General features: G+C 32.9%; 4 protein-coding genes across 4 annotated transcripts; 1 reads left to right on the forward strand and 3 right to left on the reverse strand.

The window, feature by feature from the left end:
• Nucleotides 1–1,103: 1,103 nt before the first annotated feature.
• LOC130494967 (uncharacterized) lies at nt 1,104–2,054 on the forward strand. The gene has a single exon (XM_056985843.1). It carries the CDS (start codon nt 1,104–1,106, stop codon nt 2,052–2,054), a length of 951 nt encoding a protein of 316 aa, XP_056841823.1.
• Nucleotides 2,055–4,271: 2,217 nt separating this feature from the next.
• Nucleotides 4,272–6,980, reverse strand: LOC108862073 (rop guanine nucleotide exchange factor 11-like). Its single transcript, XM_018636100.2, has 5 exons — nt 6,092–6,980; nt 5,620–5,966; nt 5,278–5,541; nt 4,866–5,186; nt 4,272–4,774 (listed from the first exon to the last, which is right to left on the reverse strand). The coding sequence occupies exons 1-5, from the start codon at nt 6,387–6,389 to the stop codon at nt 4,391–4,393; spliced, it is 1,614 nt and encodes a 537-aa protein (XP_018491602.1). The 5' UTR covers nt 6,390–6,980; the 3' UTR covers nt 4,272–4,390.
• Nucleotides 6,981–7,115: 135 nt separating this feature from the next.
• Nucleotides 7,116–8,233, reverse strand: LOC108831889 (uncharacterized). Its single transcript, XM_018605394.2, has 3 exons — nt 8,042–8,233; nt 7,759–7,931; nt 7,116–7,497 (listed from the first exon to the last, which is right to left on the reverse strand). The coding sequence occupies exons 2-3, from the start codon at nt 7,894–7,896 to the stop codon at nt 7,351–7,353; spliced, it is 285 nt and encodes a 94-aa protein (XP_018460896.2). The 5' UTR covers nt 7,897–7,931; nt 8,042–8,233; the 3' UTR covers nt 7,116–7,350.
• Nucleotides 8,234–9,120: 887 nt separating this feature from the next.
• Nucleotides 9,121–13,270, reverse strand: LOC108862072 (jacalin-related lectin 11). The gene is made up of 8 exons (XM_056986046.1): nt 13,189–13,270; nt 12,849–13,055; nt 11,541–11,969; nt 11,190–11,454; nt 10,904–11,097; nt 10,191–10,619; nt 9,646–10,104; nt 9,121–9,559 (listed from the first exon to the last, which is right to left on the reverse strand). The coding sequence occupies exons 2-8, from the start codon at nt 13,047–13,049 to the stop codon at nt 9,308–9,310; spliced, it is 2,229 nt and encodes a 742-aa protein (XP_056842026.1). The 5' UTR covers nt 13,050–13,055; nt 13,189–13,270; the 3' UTR covers nt 9,121–9,307.
• Nucleotides 13,271–18,231: the final 4,961 nt, after the last annotated feature.

An 18,231-nucleotide genomic window follows, 5' to 3' on the forward strand; every position in this document is an offset into this window, starting at 1 on the left:
AAAGATAAACTTGTGTGTTTTACTTTCTGCTATTATTTCTCTGTCCTCACTACATTAACAAGTGGTATCAGAGCGGAGCTCGATAGAGTTAACGACTTAGTTTCGAGTAGATCAAGGTGAGTGACAGAGACTGCGTCAGGAAGAAGAACAGAGTTTGTGATGGCGGCATATCAAGAGGGAACGTCTATGACAAAACCCCCACGTCTTGATTCATCCAATTATGGATATTGGAAGGTTCGTATGCAAGCTTTTATCAGTGGGCTTGATGAGGATTGTTGGAGTTCTATTGAAGCTGGTTGGAGTCCTCCGGTGATGCTTAATGATAAGAAAGTTGAAGTTCTTAAGCCAAGAGATATGTGGACTGCTGCAGAGAAGAAGGCTTCAAGTTGCAACTCTAAGGCGAAGACTGCAATTTACAATGCTATTGATGCGAGCTACTTCAAGTTGATTTCTCAATGTGCTTCAGCTCAGAAGGCATAGAAGACTTTGGAGAATATGTTTGAAGGTACTACAAGTGTGAAGCGTACCAAGCTGGATATGTTAGCATCAAGTTTTGAGAATCTGAGGATGGATGAAGAGGAAACCGTGGCTCAGTTTAGTGCTAAGTTGTGTGATATTTCCAATGAATGTTTTGCACTTGGAAAGCAGTACAAGGACAAGAAGCTGGTGAAGAAGCTGAAGAGATCGTTGCCATCCAAGTTTGAGTCAAAGATCTCTGCTGTAGAAGAAGCTCACAATCTGGATGAGATGCCTTTTGATGAGTTTGTTGGGATTCTTCAAGCTTTTGAGCTGAGTAGATTACATGGTGGAAAGGTGAAAAGCAAAGAAGATCCACATGGAATTGCTTTGAAGAGTTCATCTTCTGAAGATCCTATGGTGTTGCTGTCAAGAAACTTTGCTGGCTATCTGAAGCAAAGAGAAGAGAGGATAAGGAATGCAAGAAGAAGTGATTCAGGCAGATCATCATCAAAGGTACAATGCTATGAGTGTAATGGATTTGGCCATGTTCGCAAGGATTGTGGGAATTTACTGAAGCTAAAGAAGAAGGATGACGTCAAGTATGAATCTGGTACTGATTCAGATGATGTGAGAAGTTGAAGAACATGGTGGCGTTCACAACTTTGGATTCTAGGTCTGAGACAAAATCTGCGACGGGATCTGCTACGGGATCTGCAACAGCGTCTGTGTCAGGAGGTTCATGTAGAAGTGATGATGATACTGTAGGTGATGACGATGATGGAGACTTTGATCTTGGTAGGAATTATGAGATGCTGTATGAGAATTGGCTCAAGCAAGTTGAGGCGAATTCAGAGTTTGCTAAGGAGAAGGTCAAGCTAGAAGCTCAAGTTGCTGAAGCACTTAAGTATGCCTCAGAGAAAGAAGAAGAAGCACGACTGGCTGGTGCTCAACTTGCAGAAACTCAGAAGGGTTTGAAGATGCTGAATGGTGGAACGAAGCAGCTAGATCATCTCCTTAGTATTGGAAAGAGTGATCGATGTGGCCTTGGATATCAAGGAGAATGTTCTACAGCTGAAGGTGTTTTTGTGTCAGCAGGGAAAACTGAGGTTTTATCTACGTCTGCTATGAAGCCAGAGGTTAAGGTGTCTGCTGGGAATGCAACAAAGGGAAAGACTGCAGTGAAGGCAGTAACTGATGTGAGGAATGCGAGTGCTACGCGTACTGCTACAGCAACTGCTACGGCGACTGCTCCAGAGAGAGTTTCTGAATTGAAGAGTGCAGCTCAACGAAAGTGGCGGCCTGTTTGTCATCACTGTGGTGTGGTTGGGCACATTAGGCCAAGGTGTTTTAAGTTGCCGAGGGAGAAGAATCAGATGAAGCAAGCTTATGGTACTTATGGTATGAAGTGTCATGGTCCAATATGTTATTCTTGTGGAGTTCAAGGGCATATTCGACGTGAGTGTTTCAAGTCTATTCAAGGAGCTAATCATGGAGGATTTGGGCTCAGGAATACATGGTCTAGGAGATATGATCAGTATGGAGATGGTGGAATGGGATTTCCTCCTTACTTTGGAGGATATAGATCTTCATATTAGTTTTTGACAATGATGTGACTCATAGGGGGAGATTGAAGACGTGGTCTTATGTCCAGTGGTGATGAGTTCACATGCATAGTCAAAAAGGGGGAGATTGAAGATGTATATTCTGTATCAGTTCGTGAAGTACTACAGGAGGTAGTACATGTGTGTGTCATGAAGATGGGCTGAGTTGGAGTTCGTGTTTTGTGATGTACGTGGGCTTGTTAAGCTTGAAGAAGAAGTAATATATTTATCAGAAAGTTTACATTAAAGATAAATGGTATTACTTGGAGAGGAAAAGGCAAGAGAGTTAATTTCCTAAAGAGAAAATGGAAAGTTGCTTAAGTTGCTTTTGGAAGAACTTGTGGAGCAAGTTCTGGTTATATGCATAAGGAGGACGTGCCTCTATGGAGAAAGGTGTCTCTGCTAAAAAGAAAGAAGAGTTGAGAGATCGTTTGGTGTGTGCTTGTGTGATCAAGCCTTTGGTGTCATTGCTGTGCGTTAGTTGCTGACGTAGTTGGTGAAGTACTTCCGTGAAGTGGAAGATTGAAGTCTAGACTCTAGGGTGAGTTTTAGCTTAGGATTGAGGCTAATCCTAAAGGATTCTTGTAATAGAAAAGATTGGTGTAAGACTCTCTTGTTCTAGTAAATTCGAAAAGATAAACTTGTGTGTTTTACTTTCTGCTATTATTTCTCTGTCCTCACTACATTAACAAAGTTCTCATAGAATGTCACTAGCTAGATCAAACCAACCCTGCAAAAGAACACATTCAATCAGTTCATTTACCCAAGTGAGTTGCTTAACGCACGACCTAAACAGAGGAGAATAATTATGAAATTGTTGACCAAAAATCTTCAAGGGTTGAGATTGTTGTTGGGACATAATCAAGCTTCGAGCTTCATGTGATCATCACACGAAGTGTTGGAATGGCTGGATCATTTAAAAATTGCTACAAGAAAAGTAATGTCTTGGGTTTTGTGAAGACAAGATAACCCTGCAATGATGATTTGGGAAGGACAAACAACAAAATGAAGATATCAAACGTTGAAGATCAGAGATGCTTTGAGTGTAAGAGAAGAATAGCGGAAAGTCTTGAGAAAAGATTGAAGGATGGGAAGGATGGAGAATTCAGGGAAAGCATCACGTAAGCATGTTCAACGGGATAGTGTCAGCTCCCTGTATAGCATCTGTGAATTGAGTGAAGCCACCAGCTCTTCAACTACCATTACCGCCGCGTCTGTATCTTCACCGTTCTCTGATTCCAACGGATGCTCCGACCTTGCCGATCAAAAATCTTTCACCGGATCAAAGCATGCAACCTCCTATAAATTCAAAATTCAAGTAGTCCACAATAACATAAATCATCAGAAGAACCTGTCGATTCATCGAAATCACAGAATTCATCGAAGAGGATGACGATTTAGATGATGAACTACCATCATATATTTTTTTGGCTGGAAATATTTTTTTTTTTTAGATTCGGATTTCAGAATTGGAATTTGGCTGGAAGAGAATGAACAATTGTTATTACGTTTGTTTTGTTTCTTTGAAATACCATGTGATGAGATGGTATTTCGTCCTAGTGAATTTGCACGGCAAATTATTTTTTCAATAATTCAAAATAATTCTTGATATATATTGTTGGTGAAATCCATATTTTCCAATAAGAGGAGATTTTATGGGATTTATAATAACGTTGGATTTATAAGAACTTTTATAAATTCTCTAAGTCCAATAAGGGAAGATTTGAGAAAAAAATAAAATTCCTTGAAATCCATTGTTCAATAAGCCCTCCTAAAAGACTTGCAGAGAAATCTACTAGTGAAAGACTTCTCTAAAAGTTTAGTTACGGAAAATTTCTCTACAACTCTTTTAATTTGCGGTCAAATTCACTGAAAAATTAAGTTTCTTTCACGGTTACGAGTTCAAGAAGTCTCCTAAGCTATAATGCACTAGCAAATTAAAAAAAAAAAAATCTATAGAAGATGCTCTTGAATTTTTTAGACATTGGTGTTCCTAATTTCTAATAAGATCCATCCATGAGTGAAGTAGATTCTCCAGCTATACAAATTACAGGAATCCACTCACTTACTTTGGCAACAACAACAAGAAGACAGAAGTCGTAAGTGTTTGTTTATATTAGCTATCTCAATTCTGCGAACCCTTTTTAATGATTTATGTATATTGTGCTGTGTTAGTTGCTTTGTGAGCTAGGTGAACTAAGAATCAAATATGATGAATCAATTAAATTGCATATAAAAGTCTGCTACAACACAATGGTGCTTTTCCATTTGAATTATAGAAAATGCAACAAGCAAACCTAATTTTACAAGAAAAAAAGAAACCGATTCTTTCAGGAGTATCTAGCCGTTGGACTCCTCATAACTCCAATAGTTTCGAGATAAGAACTCTTCTTGTTGGTTGACATAAGACCTGTGACTTTGGACAACAACGGTTTCTCTCGATCTCCATAATAGCTTTCTTTCTTCACTTCATTGTTCTTGTTACCCCATTGCATTACATCAGAAAGTAATGTCCCTGTAGCCGGGTCCTCTGAAAAACTAAGTCTTTCCTCCTTCATTGTCTCTTTCACAAGATATCTATTCTTAGAAGGTGCATTTGTAGGTTCTTGAGTAAGCTGATCAGCGTAAAGCACGTCTTCTATTTTCGACATCACCGTGTGAGCCAAACTCTCAAGCACTCTCGAGTAACCCTCCAGTATTGCAAGTCCTACATCCTGCACACAACCAAAAATTCAATAATCAGAGGTGTATATATTGCTCACAGCCATATAATCAGCTTAATTTCTTGAATTGTGGTCTTTTTACTCTGTTGCATTGAATCTTGCTGATGTCGAGGGAGGACTGAGAGATTCCAGGAAACCCTTGTTTCAAAAGAAGCAAGATTGTTTCAGCTCTTTCTTCAAACTGTTCTCTTTTCTCAGTACTCACTCCTGAGCCCCAAGGAGATTTTGTGTCTTTCTGCACCATCTTCCTCTTCCATATCACAATAGATGCTTCGATTTTGTTCTTTAGATCAAGAATCTTGTGCTCAGATGATAAATCCATTTCAATTAGGAACTGATCTGCATCAAACATCTCTACTGTTATCATTTTGTATATCACATCCCCCAAGCTAGCTCTCCCATTCTGTTCTCAATAAAAGAAAGAAAAAAGAATCAGTAAGGAACATATCATTAAATCAGATTCTTGATGAATGTTTCTGCGTTGACTAAATAACCTTAGGAAGTGATTCCAAGTAGCTTTCAGGAATCTCCATTTCAGACAGGACTTGAGCGTTTATTGCCATTGCAGCTTTAAGGACTTGATTAACGCATTCCTTTTGGCTCTGTAGAAACCTTCTTGACATCTCGGAGAGGCCATTAGGTGGGACTTTAACCGCTGGTAACCACCATTTCTCATCGTTTCTTGTCTCAGAAGAATCAGGAGAATCTTTTTTGACATAATAAAACTCATTTTGGTCCTTGAATTTGTCAAGACAATCCTGCAAACAAACAATAATATGTCAAAATGATTATAAAAAAGAGACATTAACATAGTAATTTGAGTTCTTAGTTCTTACAAGGAGCATTGCATCAAGTTTCTTAAGTGCTGGAATGTTGCAGAGAAGATCTGTTCTCTGTCTCGTTGTCATGACTTCCATTGAAGATCCATCTTTGTTTGTTTGTTGGGTTGGAGCAAATTCAACTATGTGATCAGCCACAGATATAAGCCATCCAAGTTCTCTTCTCCACCGCGCTTTTCTATCAGCCGGCATTGGCTCCAAACGCCTCTGTTCTCCAAAGGCAGATGCTGCTAGATTGGTAATAGCATTAGATAAAGCCAAAGCCGAAGAGACGCCTTTTCCTCCTCCAGACATATCCTCTCCAAGAAGCAGTTTCGAAAACCTTTCTTTCATTTGCTCCATGGCTGTAAATTAACATAAGCAGAAGTTTTGATTTATCTGCCCTAACTTGCAACCCAAGAACAGTTTCACCCTAACTTGAAAGCCAGGGAACCTAGGATATATGAATCAATTTATTAGATTTTTGTACCTGCTTGTAATTGTGCTTCCATGGATTCAGATGAAACCATCCTCGGAGTACCAATCTTGTCACTGCGGTTGGGCGTTGCGTCACCGCTTGAAGGCAAAGGCGGCCGTTCAACGCTGCCAAAATTTCCGGGTTGACTTCTGAACATCAGGTCATTATCATCATCATCAAAACTGTCAGAACCATCCATTTTCAAGGCGCAATCTGAACTCCAGCTTTTAACATGTCTTGAAGCTGAATGTTCGCTCATGTTCTTGAAATGAAACAATCTTGATTTGTAACTCTCTTGTTCTTGCTCCATTGCTTTTACAATTCTAATCAAAATAATAATAAAAATTAGAAGATTTCTGTGTCTTGAATTTCTTTTTAATCTATATGTTTCTTAATCCTGTAATAAAGAGGAGTTTTAGGAGATTTTGAAGAAAAACAACAAACTTAATGAACCAAAAACGGTGTCTGATTTTCAAACTTAGCAAATACAGAACACCATTCTTTGACTTCTGTTAATGGTTTTGATTTCTTTTCTTAAAACTGATTTATCTTTGTAACTATAATTATCCGTTTTCCATAGTCGTAAACAAGTGAACACGGTCAGATTCTTTATGAAAATAAATTACTTATTCTCGGAATGTTTTACTATTTATAAGTGAGTGTACTTGGTGGAATGTGGGGTGCACGATATTAGAAAACTCAATTTCTCAAATATACTTTAAAAAAAAATCTTATATCATCAAAGAGGACATGTTACCAACCCATATTTGTAGTTATTATTTACAGTCTCTTGTTGGCTGCTGCGGAAAATAACTATATAGCTCAAACCATTAACGAAATGCATGATAGTATAATCTTGGCAGCCTTCTATATTTAGTAGGCTTCGTATAGTTTATACTTTATAACTTTATATATATGATGAAGCGTTGTTGACGGGTCGTTGTCAACAAATTATGCTAACTATGATTTGCTTATTAATGACTCTATTGTTCGTGGTGATTCTGTTCTCAATTTAGTAAAGAAAAAACGTTATAAAGATCCTGTACATTGCAGTCTTATTGATGACACAAGGGCCAACACATAAATCACCTATAAATAAAAATCCCCACATCTTCATTGAAATCAATTTCCCCATTTTAGCTCTCCTTACAGACCTAGATTAAAACAAAACTATAAAGAGCCAACTAAAAGATTTTGATAGGCTATTCAAGCTTTTTTCAAAGATTTTCATAGAAGGATAAAAAATAGAACATTGGCTTAGGGTTTGAATTTTAAGGAGTAGAAGAGTCTTTGAAGATTAGGAACTTAAGTGTCTCCAATTGAAAATAGATGAATGTCCCTTTCGAATGTGTGAAGAAACACCCAAAATTTGATCCCACTACACATTGCCATCCACTCCCATAGCTCTCATCAAACTCCTGGATTCATTAGAAAAATAAATTCGTCAGATTATTTTAGACGATGCTGATGATGCTAGTGCAACAAAAATATTCATTGCTAAGATCTTAACCATGAGAGCACTAGAAATTGTCAATCTAGGATTGGAGTCATTTGAGTGAAAAATTTAACCATGAGACTACTATAAATTGATTTATGTTGACAATGTATTTACGAGTAATTAAGAAGAAAAAAGGATGTATTTATGTAAGTGTTTGATGACATAAAAGTGCAAAGGGTACCTTCTTGATGTGGCCAGCTATTGATTTACAGTCATTGACATCAAAGAGATCAAGAGCTTGAGAGGCAATAGCCATGGCTTGAACCTGCATCTTAACTGGCATATCTGAATCTTCCACCATTGCTTTTCCTTCCAACATCTTCTAAATCTCTCTCTTTTTCTCTCTCAGGTTATCTCCAGGGTAAATAGACAAGGAAACGTTTGGACCTTTATAGACACTAAAACAAACAAAATGAAAAAGATTCCTTTCAAAAACATCTAATCTTTACAAGAAAGACCCATACGAAGATAAAATATGCCTCCTCTTTTCTTTGTCGTTTTCTCTTCACTGGGTTCAACAATCTTCCTCACGGGTTCTTGGATGATATAAGAAAAAAACAATAGTAGGCAAAATGCTGGTTTGTGTTCTTTAGTGGTGAAGTCAGGAATTTGATTTGTAATACTGTAGTATTAGTCGAAAAGTTGATAATGACGAAGTTGATAAAAGGCAACAAAGGTGCTCATTTCCAGAATTGTTTTATTCTTCTAAGAGTTGTAATGACTCATTTTGACTAATCTTACGTGAATCCATATCTTTTATCGTTGACCATTAATGGATAACGATGTAGAGGTCCATAATACATGGGAACAAAATTTGTGATTAGCTAAGCTTCCACAAAATTAGTAAAAGTGTCGGTGTGGCCGTTGAGATCAGTAGGCCCATTAAGAAAGTGCAGGGTCCATTTGTTTGATAAAGATTCACAAACTCGAAGCTCCTTATCTCAAAATTCTGAACTTACATCATTTGGATGAATTATAAGAGGTCCATATGTTCAGTAAAATTGGTACTTTTAAGTTTTTGACTAGCGTACTCTTTCAGATATTTATTGAACTATTGAATACAAAAATTATACTTTAAAAAAAAAATTATAACATATTTGTAATAATTTTTTGAACAGTACTCTTAACCAGTAACTTTAGTTTCTGTTACTTGTGATAATCAATTATTTTTAAGCAAGCATTTCTCAAAACCATTCCAAAAATGTAAAAATACCATCAAACACCATCATTTTTTTTTGTTCAAACAAACACCATCATTAAATATCAAATCTTACCTGCAACAATGACTGTCAACATGACCTAATTAATATTGATTTGTTGATGTCAGGTTGATGATTACGGACGAACTTGCTTTACAAAGCTGGTGAAAAGGAAAAACTGGTAATAACCATTTTCATAGAGATAGCATATACTTCCCTTGCGGGTTTTTTTTTATTATCTTAACCGTTTTCGCAGTTAAAGCTATCTACTAAATTTGAACTGTAGAGATGGGTCTGCTAAACATGAACTAAAGTCAGCTTTGAAGAAATGTAGACATTAGAAACAGAGAAGAGACGTTGTCTTATTACATGCGATTGGATAATTGGAAAACAAGCCAAACAACAACATGATACATAGATTTCTCAAAAAAAAAAAACATGACACATAGCAGAGTAATACATATTGCAACATAAGTAACGGTCTAAGACAGGTATGAGACAACGATTCGTTGGATAGCTTCAAATGGTTGGTCACTCGGTGATGGGAACGACATGGACCCCAATCTGACTAATCAGGGCACTGAATTTTCCGTGGAACCCGACGATCTTGTAACCTTCCTTCTGGATGGTGAAGCTGGAAGCTGATTCGAGTCCGAATGGTGGAGAGATGCGTTTGTTGGTCTTGAACCTAAGCATTGTTATAACTCCACTTTCCCCTCCAAGTACCTTATCGTAGCAACCTTCTATAGATGTAATGTACTCACTCAGATAATCCAGCTCAAACTGTTTAGTACAAGAACATTGTTAGTCTATTTTTTTAGTGTTAAATAAAATAAGAATGCAAATGCCTATATAAGAGAGTGAATCACCTGCTCGTAACCAAGCAACGTTTTCTTTCCATGTACTTTTCCCACAACCACCTCACTAGTTTCATTCTCGTACTCGAACTTGAGACAGGTAATACCAACATCTCCTTGTCCTACGTATATCTTCTTCACATTTTTGAAAACGCCATCGTCCCAAGAATCTCCTCCATCACCACCGTGTCCTTGGAGTTTCTCCGAAGGAGGAGAAGGAGGAGAGAAAGGAGAGTAATACACCCCAATACTGTCAACACAAGAGCCTACTCGTCCATGGAACCCAACAATAACACTTCCTTTGCTCTCATGCACGAACTTGGTACCAGTCACCGTTCCGATGGTGGGAGAGGTTCTCCCTTTTGATGTTTTGAAAGTTAAAGACCTAAGGACAATACATCCATAGGGTTGAGTAACAGCGTAGTTTCCCTCCACAGATGTGATATATTCACGTGGATGATCAACCGCAAACTGCAAGTAATCATTAATAAAATGTTTTTAGTTATAAACGAGATCTTGAACTCATTGAATATTTTTCTAGAAGGAATTAGGAAAACCTCATATTCTGTTCCTTCCTTAACCCCTCGCTGACGCGTCTCCACTTGGCCAGCTTTGTCATAGTCGAACTTGATATGCCTAATTGCAGTGCCATCGAATGTAACATATACTTTTCTTACACCATCAAAGTCACCGCCATCGTCATAACTTCTGCCTGTAGTTTGACCACCTTCCATTGCTGATTTGGTTGATGGAATCCTGATGAAATATGCTCCAAGAGAGTTGAGATTCTTGTCAGAAAAGCCATGAAACCCAATGATTTTCTTCCCGTTGGCTGCTAGTGAAAACTTAGTACCCTCGTTGAACCCCATGAGATCAGAAGTCTTCTTGTTAGTGATGAATCTAATCGACTGAATCACACCTGTTGATTCGTCGTAGTAGCCCTCAACAGATATCAAATATTCATTTTCCAAATGGTTAATGTCAAACTGCATTAAAAAAATACATTTTGTAATAAATACTGAATTCATATATTGACTTAAAACACAATTCTGCAATTTATATATTATTTAACGTAATATCTATGTTTCAAGTTTTTGGATTTTGAAATGGAAATTTGTATGAAACTTCTACGGTTTTTTTTTGCATTTCCAAATAAAATATTTTAGATGTCAGAGACGCACCATCTAAGTTTCGAGAATAATAACATTTGAGCCTTTGCATTATGTTATTATCGGAATATAAGAAAACGAAAAGGGCCCTAATTACATACCGTTTGTGTCATCCCACGACCAGATACACCATGGACTGGCCCAGGAACAGTTTGTCCACACTTGACATACTCAAACTTGATGAACTGAATGCCTTCAAGACCACCTCGTACATGTATCTTAGTTACACCCTCGTAATCTGATCCATCATTCCATTGAACTCCTCCCTTTCCACCTTTAGGTTCCACCTTCAACGCTATCATTTAAAGAATTTTTTTTCATTCTTTTATGGTTCATTATTTGCAATAGGCCAAATAATTTGCATTATCAATTAAAGCATTGAGTTACCTGTTTCTTGAGAAGAAAAAAACTGAGAGTAGTATGCACCAATGCTATCAACACAAGAACCCACCCGTCCATGGAATCCAACAATAGCAGTACCTTTGCTCTCCAGCACAAACTTGGTACCAGTAACTGGTCCAATCGTTGAAGAGGTTCTCCCTTTTGATGTTTTGAAAGTCAATGACGTAAGGACGATACAGTTGTAAGGTTGTGTGACAGCGTAGCTTCCTTCCACTGATGTGATATATTCAGATGGATGATTGATCGTAAACTGCAATAATAGATAATAGTTTGTTCACAGAGCTAACTAAGTATTAACAATAGCATCCACATGTCAAGTTGAAACAAATGTTTTACCTCATGTTGTGTTCCGGTCGTCACCCCTCGCTCACGAATATCCTCATTGCCAGCTTTGTCGTAGTGGAACTTGATATGCCTAATCGCACTGCCATCCGTTGAAACAACAACTTTTCGTACACCATCATAGTCACCGCCATCGTCATAACCTACACCTGTAGTTTGACCACCTTGCATCGATGACTTGGTTGGTGGCATTCTGATGAAATATGCTCCAAGAGAGTTGAGATTCTTCTCAGCAAATCCATGAAACCCAATGATTTTGTTGCCGTTGACTCTTAGTGAAAACTTGGTACCCTCGTCGTACCCGATGAGGTCAGAAGTCTTCATGTTAGTTTCAAACTGAAGCGATTGTATCACACCGGTAGATTCGTTGTAGTAACCCTCAACAGATATCAAATGTTCGTTCTCCATATGCTTAATCTCGAGCTAAAAAAACAAATTAATAATGGAATGATTGGTTCGATTATTGTTAGATGTAAAAGTGTTACTATAGATTTTTTTTATAAAGATTTTTCTTGTGATTAAATTTGTTTTTCTTGTAATTAAATTTGTTATAGCTAAGTTATAGGCGGTAGATATTTTAAAATAAATATGTGATGTATATATATAAATTTATTATGTTTTATTAATTAAATAGTTTATATTATATTTTTATAAATTATCAAAGTTTACTATTATTTAAAATGTGATATGCAAATAACATTTAAAGATGTTTTAAATAAATTAAAAATTTACAGATGTTTTAAATTATTATTATCTCATTAATTTGATATTATAAATAGTTTTTATAAATTACAGATTTTACAGTGTATAAAAGAAAGCTTAAGGTTTTTAACTAAAATACATAAGAAAAAATTAGTTTTGTTTTTTTTTCTACAGGTTTAAAAAGTAAAATTAAAACATGATTGATAAAGTTTTATAGAAACTTAATGTAAATTTTAACTTTTAAAAATAAAAGTATAACATGATGGGTATAATTTAGTGATTTAAAAATAAATAGAGTTAGAATAAAAAGATAAAGTAATAAGAAATAGAAAGATAAAGAAAAGAAAGAAGATTGTTTGTGGTGCCAAATCCAATTATATAGTAGGACTAAGCCGTGTTCTAAAAAAAAATCGGTTTACTTGTCGGCTAAAGGTTCGGTTAGATGGCAAATCGGTTAAAGGGAGCTATTTTTTAGAAGGCATGTAGGTGCCTGCATACTAATCTATTATAAAACGTCTAAACCTTCTACCAATTTTCTGAACATATAAGATTAAAGGGAAGAATTTTCGTCTAATTAAATTTCAAGACACGTTTTCATACCGTCTGTGTCAAACCACGACGATCAGAGACACCATGGATTGGTCCAACGGTTGGTTTTCCAGCTTTGACATACTCAAACATGATGAACTGAATGCCTTCACGACCACCTCGTACATGTATCTTTGTTACACCATCAGAATCGAATCCGTCATCCCATTCTTTCCCTCCCTTTCCACCTTTAGCTTCCACCTTTAGGGCCATCGTGTACTGCGTAGTCAAAAGATTTTGTTACTTGGTTAATTTTATTTAAATCATTATCAACTTGAGGGCAAATGCAAAATCATTTGTGGAAACAAAGTAAGCCGATGTTTGGGTTAGAACTAAACAGGTGAGAGATTACCTCTGATGCTGGAGTAGAGAGAGATAAAGAAAGCTGATGAAGAGTTGAGTGATGATGTAAAAGCAAGTATCGAAGGTACCTTTTTATAGATGGTTTGGCATTTCTAACTTATACAGAAACGAATTTATTAATGACTCGTGGTCCACGAGAGCGATCATTAATAATCCTAACTTTATCTTTGAAACTTCCAAAATATATCCAATTTTTATGGACTGATTGACTCACGGTAACGTGCAGGCGATAAACGTGCATTTCTAATATATAAATAATTTAATTTTCTCTCTTTTCGAAAATCTCAAATCATTTAATCATTTGATAACGTCTATTTGGTACTAGCGTTCAAAATAGCTGTTGGCTACTTTTTTTTAGATCATCTGTAATGGACCACTATTTTTTCCACTATAGTTAATTCACTTAATGGTAACGCTTAACATAAACTTCGAATAGATAAAACATTTTCTTTTGTCTCACCGTTTAGCGTGGATCCAACAAGAAGTTAAATGCTCGTGGATCTCAAGGTTTTATAATACAGGCATACTGAATTAGCAGATATAATAGAGCACTAGATCTTGACCCGCCCGACCGGGCGGGTATTTATTTTATGTTTTTAATTTTTCTTTTAATATTTAAATATAAATTTAGATTGAAAATTTATCTTTGCAATTATAATAAAAATTAAAATTAAAATTTTAATAAAATATTCTGATATAAATTTTAAATTTCCTAATTAAAATAATATAGAGGTGGATCATAATTTTTTCCAATTCAAAAATCTTAGCATCCCTCAAAAACAAAGAAAATAAAATTATAAATACATAAAACATATAACCATATTTGGGACTATAGTTTCTATTAAAATAAATTTGTTAAAGAAAAATAATGTTGCGCTGTTTTTGTTTATTTATATAGCTTGATCCGTGACCGTATAAATATTTTATTTCACTTTATTTTTTTTCTATGTACTAATGGTATACTGTATATATTTGTAAATTAAAATGTATTATATAATTGTTAATATAACATTTTGAAACATAACGATTTTATTTATTAGTTTTAAATAATTATATTTTGTGATTTAATCGTCTATTATATCACAATGTATCATATAAACAAATCTTATATTTATAACTAATTGGACTTATATAAGAAGTATTATGCTAATAATATAAAAAAATTATATTATATTTTATGTTATATAAATTGATTATATTTTACATATTAGGAAATATATTTTGGTTAAGATTTTGTTAAGGAAATTTATTATTTAAATTATAAAAAATATTAAATGCTTAAATTTATTATTTAAATTAGGAAAACACAATCATACTTAAATATAGCTTCATTTAATACCTCAATGGCATGACAATGTAAATATAATGAAAAACTAATGTTTAATCTAATTTTGTACTTCTGTTTTAATAGAATAGATGTTGGATTTCTTTTCGGAAACTTTTCATATTTTTAATCCGGTTTGACGTTTGAGGCAGGTGCTTAAGATTCAATCAAATCGAAACTTGTACTGAATCGAGTCTTTCTGTATGCTCTATTTAACTACCATAAGAGCATTTCCAATCCATAACACTATTTTGTGTCAAAACTACACTATTTTAGTGTAATTTTAGCACTAAAAATAAGTTCTTCTCCAACCACAATACCAAACTTCACACTAAAAATTATTTTATAATATTATATGTATTTATCTTTTTTCTCATTTATTTATTTGTAAATTTTATTAATAAAATAAGTGAATAGTGTTTTAGTGGAGTGAATAGTGTTTTAGTGTGGTGAATAGTATCACACCAAATTTGGTGTGAAATTATAGTGTTGCACTAAAATAGTGTAATTTTTGCAGTCCCATTGAAGATGATTTTGGTGTAAAATCTACACTAAAATAGTGTTTTGCAGTCCCATTGGAGATAGCCTAAGCTATTATCAAGTTAAACACATGTATACAGAGCCCTTCCTATCATATAGATGCTATGACGAATAAAAATATGATTTATTTTTATTCATGTCTGTAATGTAAAAATCTTTTGAAAAATAAATAAAGAAATTATTTCAAAATTTTAATTACTAATAATTCATTTTCTAAACATATAACATAATAGGTGTATATATTTAATCAATTAAAAATTTGTTAAAATTTAGTCCACATAAAGAGAAACTACTTGAAATACTATAAACTAGGTGATTTTTCCGTGCTCATGCACGGAAATAAATATTTATAAGGTAAATATATAATAATTTTCTGCTATTTAATTTTGATTTTAAATTAATTTATAATTTTTATGCATAATATATATTAATAATATTATATTATTTTAGTTAGATATATGATTTTAGATATGTTAGATTAGATCTAGTTGATTTACCTATCATTTGGGTATATTGGATTACATCTATTTATCTGAATTCAACTATAATATTTTTTTATTCTAAATCTATTAAAATTTTAATTAATTTTCTTATTTTCATTTAGGTTGGTTGTTTTCTTAGATATATAAATATATATTAGGAAGACTATGTATAAATTAAGATATATTATGCTTAGAATGAAATAAAAAATAAACTAAAATGTTTGATTCAAAGTTATGTAAATTAGTATAATGATATTATTCTGAAGTCTCATGCATATATATAATTTTACAAAAGAACTAAATTGTAGCAGTTGGTTAATATTTTATTTTCATTTGTTAATGTGTTTTGAGTCTTCCTATAATTTATATTTATAAAATAAATTATTAGTACAAAATTTATTTTTGTATTGTAGTTAAATCTATGATTTTAGATCTAAGTTGGATTAGTCGAGTCACTCATATTATGAGTATATTGAGTTACATATATTCTTTTATATTCAAAATGGAAGTATGATTATTTTTATTATAATTAATCCAAGTCAATTAATTTTATTTATCATTATGTATTTTCATAATATATATCAAATTAAATGTTATTTTTAAAAAAATATTAGAAAATAAATTGATGGTCTATAGAAAATTACATACATAAGTAACTGATATTTTTTTGGAAGCTCATGAAGACATATCAATATTTACAATAATTAAAATATTTTTATAATTTCTAAATAATTATATGAATATTTATTAAATTATATTTTTTGCTGTAAATGAAAGATATTACAATCAACTAAATATAAGAAAAAATAACATTTCAATAATAGTAATTATGAACTATTTTTAGTCAACTAAACTGTTCTTAATTATTTTATGTAATCATCTAAAACAATAGATAGATATGTAAAAAATATTTCTATTACTTTGAAAATATATTGTTGTACTTATTAAAATTGTGTTTTATAAGAAATATCATTTCTTTTTATAATATCAAGATTACCTGTGAAAATATAATTATAAAGAAAGTATTTTATTAGTATATTTTAGGTTATCAAGTTTTTTTTTTAGAAAAATGGAATATTACTATTTTGTGAACTTTCTTTTTTAATGAAATCTTATTATATATACATATAATTTCGTTTTTAAATTCATTTTAACTTTATAAACGTTTCCTTTTTATTATATAGTTATTTGGAAAATTTTATAAAGGAAACTAAATAAAAAAATCAATAATAATATTTAAATATAATATTTTTAATTCATTAAGGGTATGAATGTAAACAACCACCGTGAGAGTTAACGTGAGCGCGACACATAGAAAACTAACTTCTCAAATAGTATTATAGAGATTCGATACCATCTTTAAAAATATATATTCAGTCAAAAATATATTAATATTTGAGCTTATGATTTATTGATTATTGTTTAGGATTTAATACATAGATTTATAAAAGTTTTTTTATTAAAATTTGTAGTATAAACTGAAAGATAAATTAGATTTTTATATATTAATATTTGAGTTTATTATTTAAAATCTATGATTTTTATATTTAATAATAGATATGAAGAAATAAAATTATATAATATTGTCATATAGACTAAATTTTTTTATTATTAAATTAGATTTTATCAAAAGTATTATGATGATTTTAAAATGTGGATTAGAATCTAGTTCAAGTGTTATACATGAATCTATACAAAACAATAATAAGATGTTAACTACATGTACTAGTCCACCTCATCCAACCATGAAGTCCAAAACACCCCGCCAATTATCATTTATAGAACAGATCTAAATTAATTTACTAACAGAATATGATGACGCTCTAGGCCATTGTTTTTTTTATTAACGGGCACGGTTCTCCATGTATAACATTCAACCTAAGAACATCTCCAAAAGAATATTCTATTTTGAAGTTTATAAAATTTCGTATTTAAAGTTTTAAATTAGTTTTCTCCAAAAGTAAAAGTTCAAAGTTAACTTCAAAAAAAATTATATTTTATATTATGGTCCTAATATTTATGATATTTAATCTAAATTCATAAAACTTTATAAATAAAGAGTACATATATAAAAATATTATAGAAATACTAATTAATAAAATGATACTGTAAAATATATAATTTTACATAGAAATATATAATTAAATATTAAATTACATGTAAAATACTACATTATTCTATAAATCTATTTTCTTAATACTTTCATAAATGATCAATTAGTATATTTGTTAAGTTTCTTTTCTAATATTATTTTTTTATTTAAAACTAGTTTTGGTGTAACACTATTCAATCTACCCCAAATTTGATGGGATGGTATAATTTTGGGTGTTTTATTAGAGATGAAATTATACCAAATTTGATGTTTTGATGTACCATCGGAGATGGTGGCCTTTTTCATTACATGGAGAGCACTGCTCTGCCATTCAGTACACCTCTTAACTCACATGTGACATGATAGCTGACTATAGCAGGACGCAAGGTCTAGTCTCGACGCCGAACATAGCTGTCAACTGGTAATAGTGATTACGGGAGTAGGGGAAGAAAACAGAATGAGAAGGTAACCTTCCCTAAGTTTTAAAAGATGTGAAGAGTGTAAGAATTAATAAATAGAAGTGATGAGAAACAGTGGTGACATTCTGAATAACATTGTAATGTTAAATTATAATTCATCAGAGATGAATTTTTG

This window comes from Raphanus sativus, chromosome 5 (assembly GCF_000801105.2).
Source record: "Raphanus sativus cultivar WK10039 chromosome 5, ASM80110v3, whole genome shotgun sequence".
Lineage (NCBI taxonomy): Eukaryota > Viridiplantae > Streptophyta > Magnoliopsida > Brassicales > Brassicaceae > Raphanus > Raphanus sativus.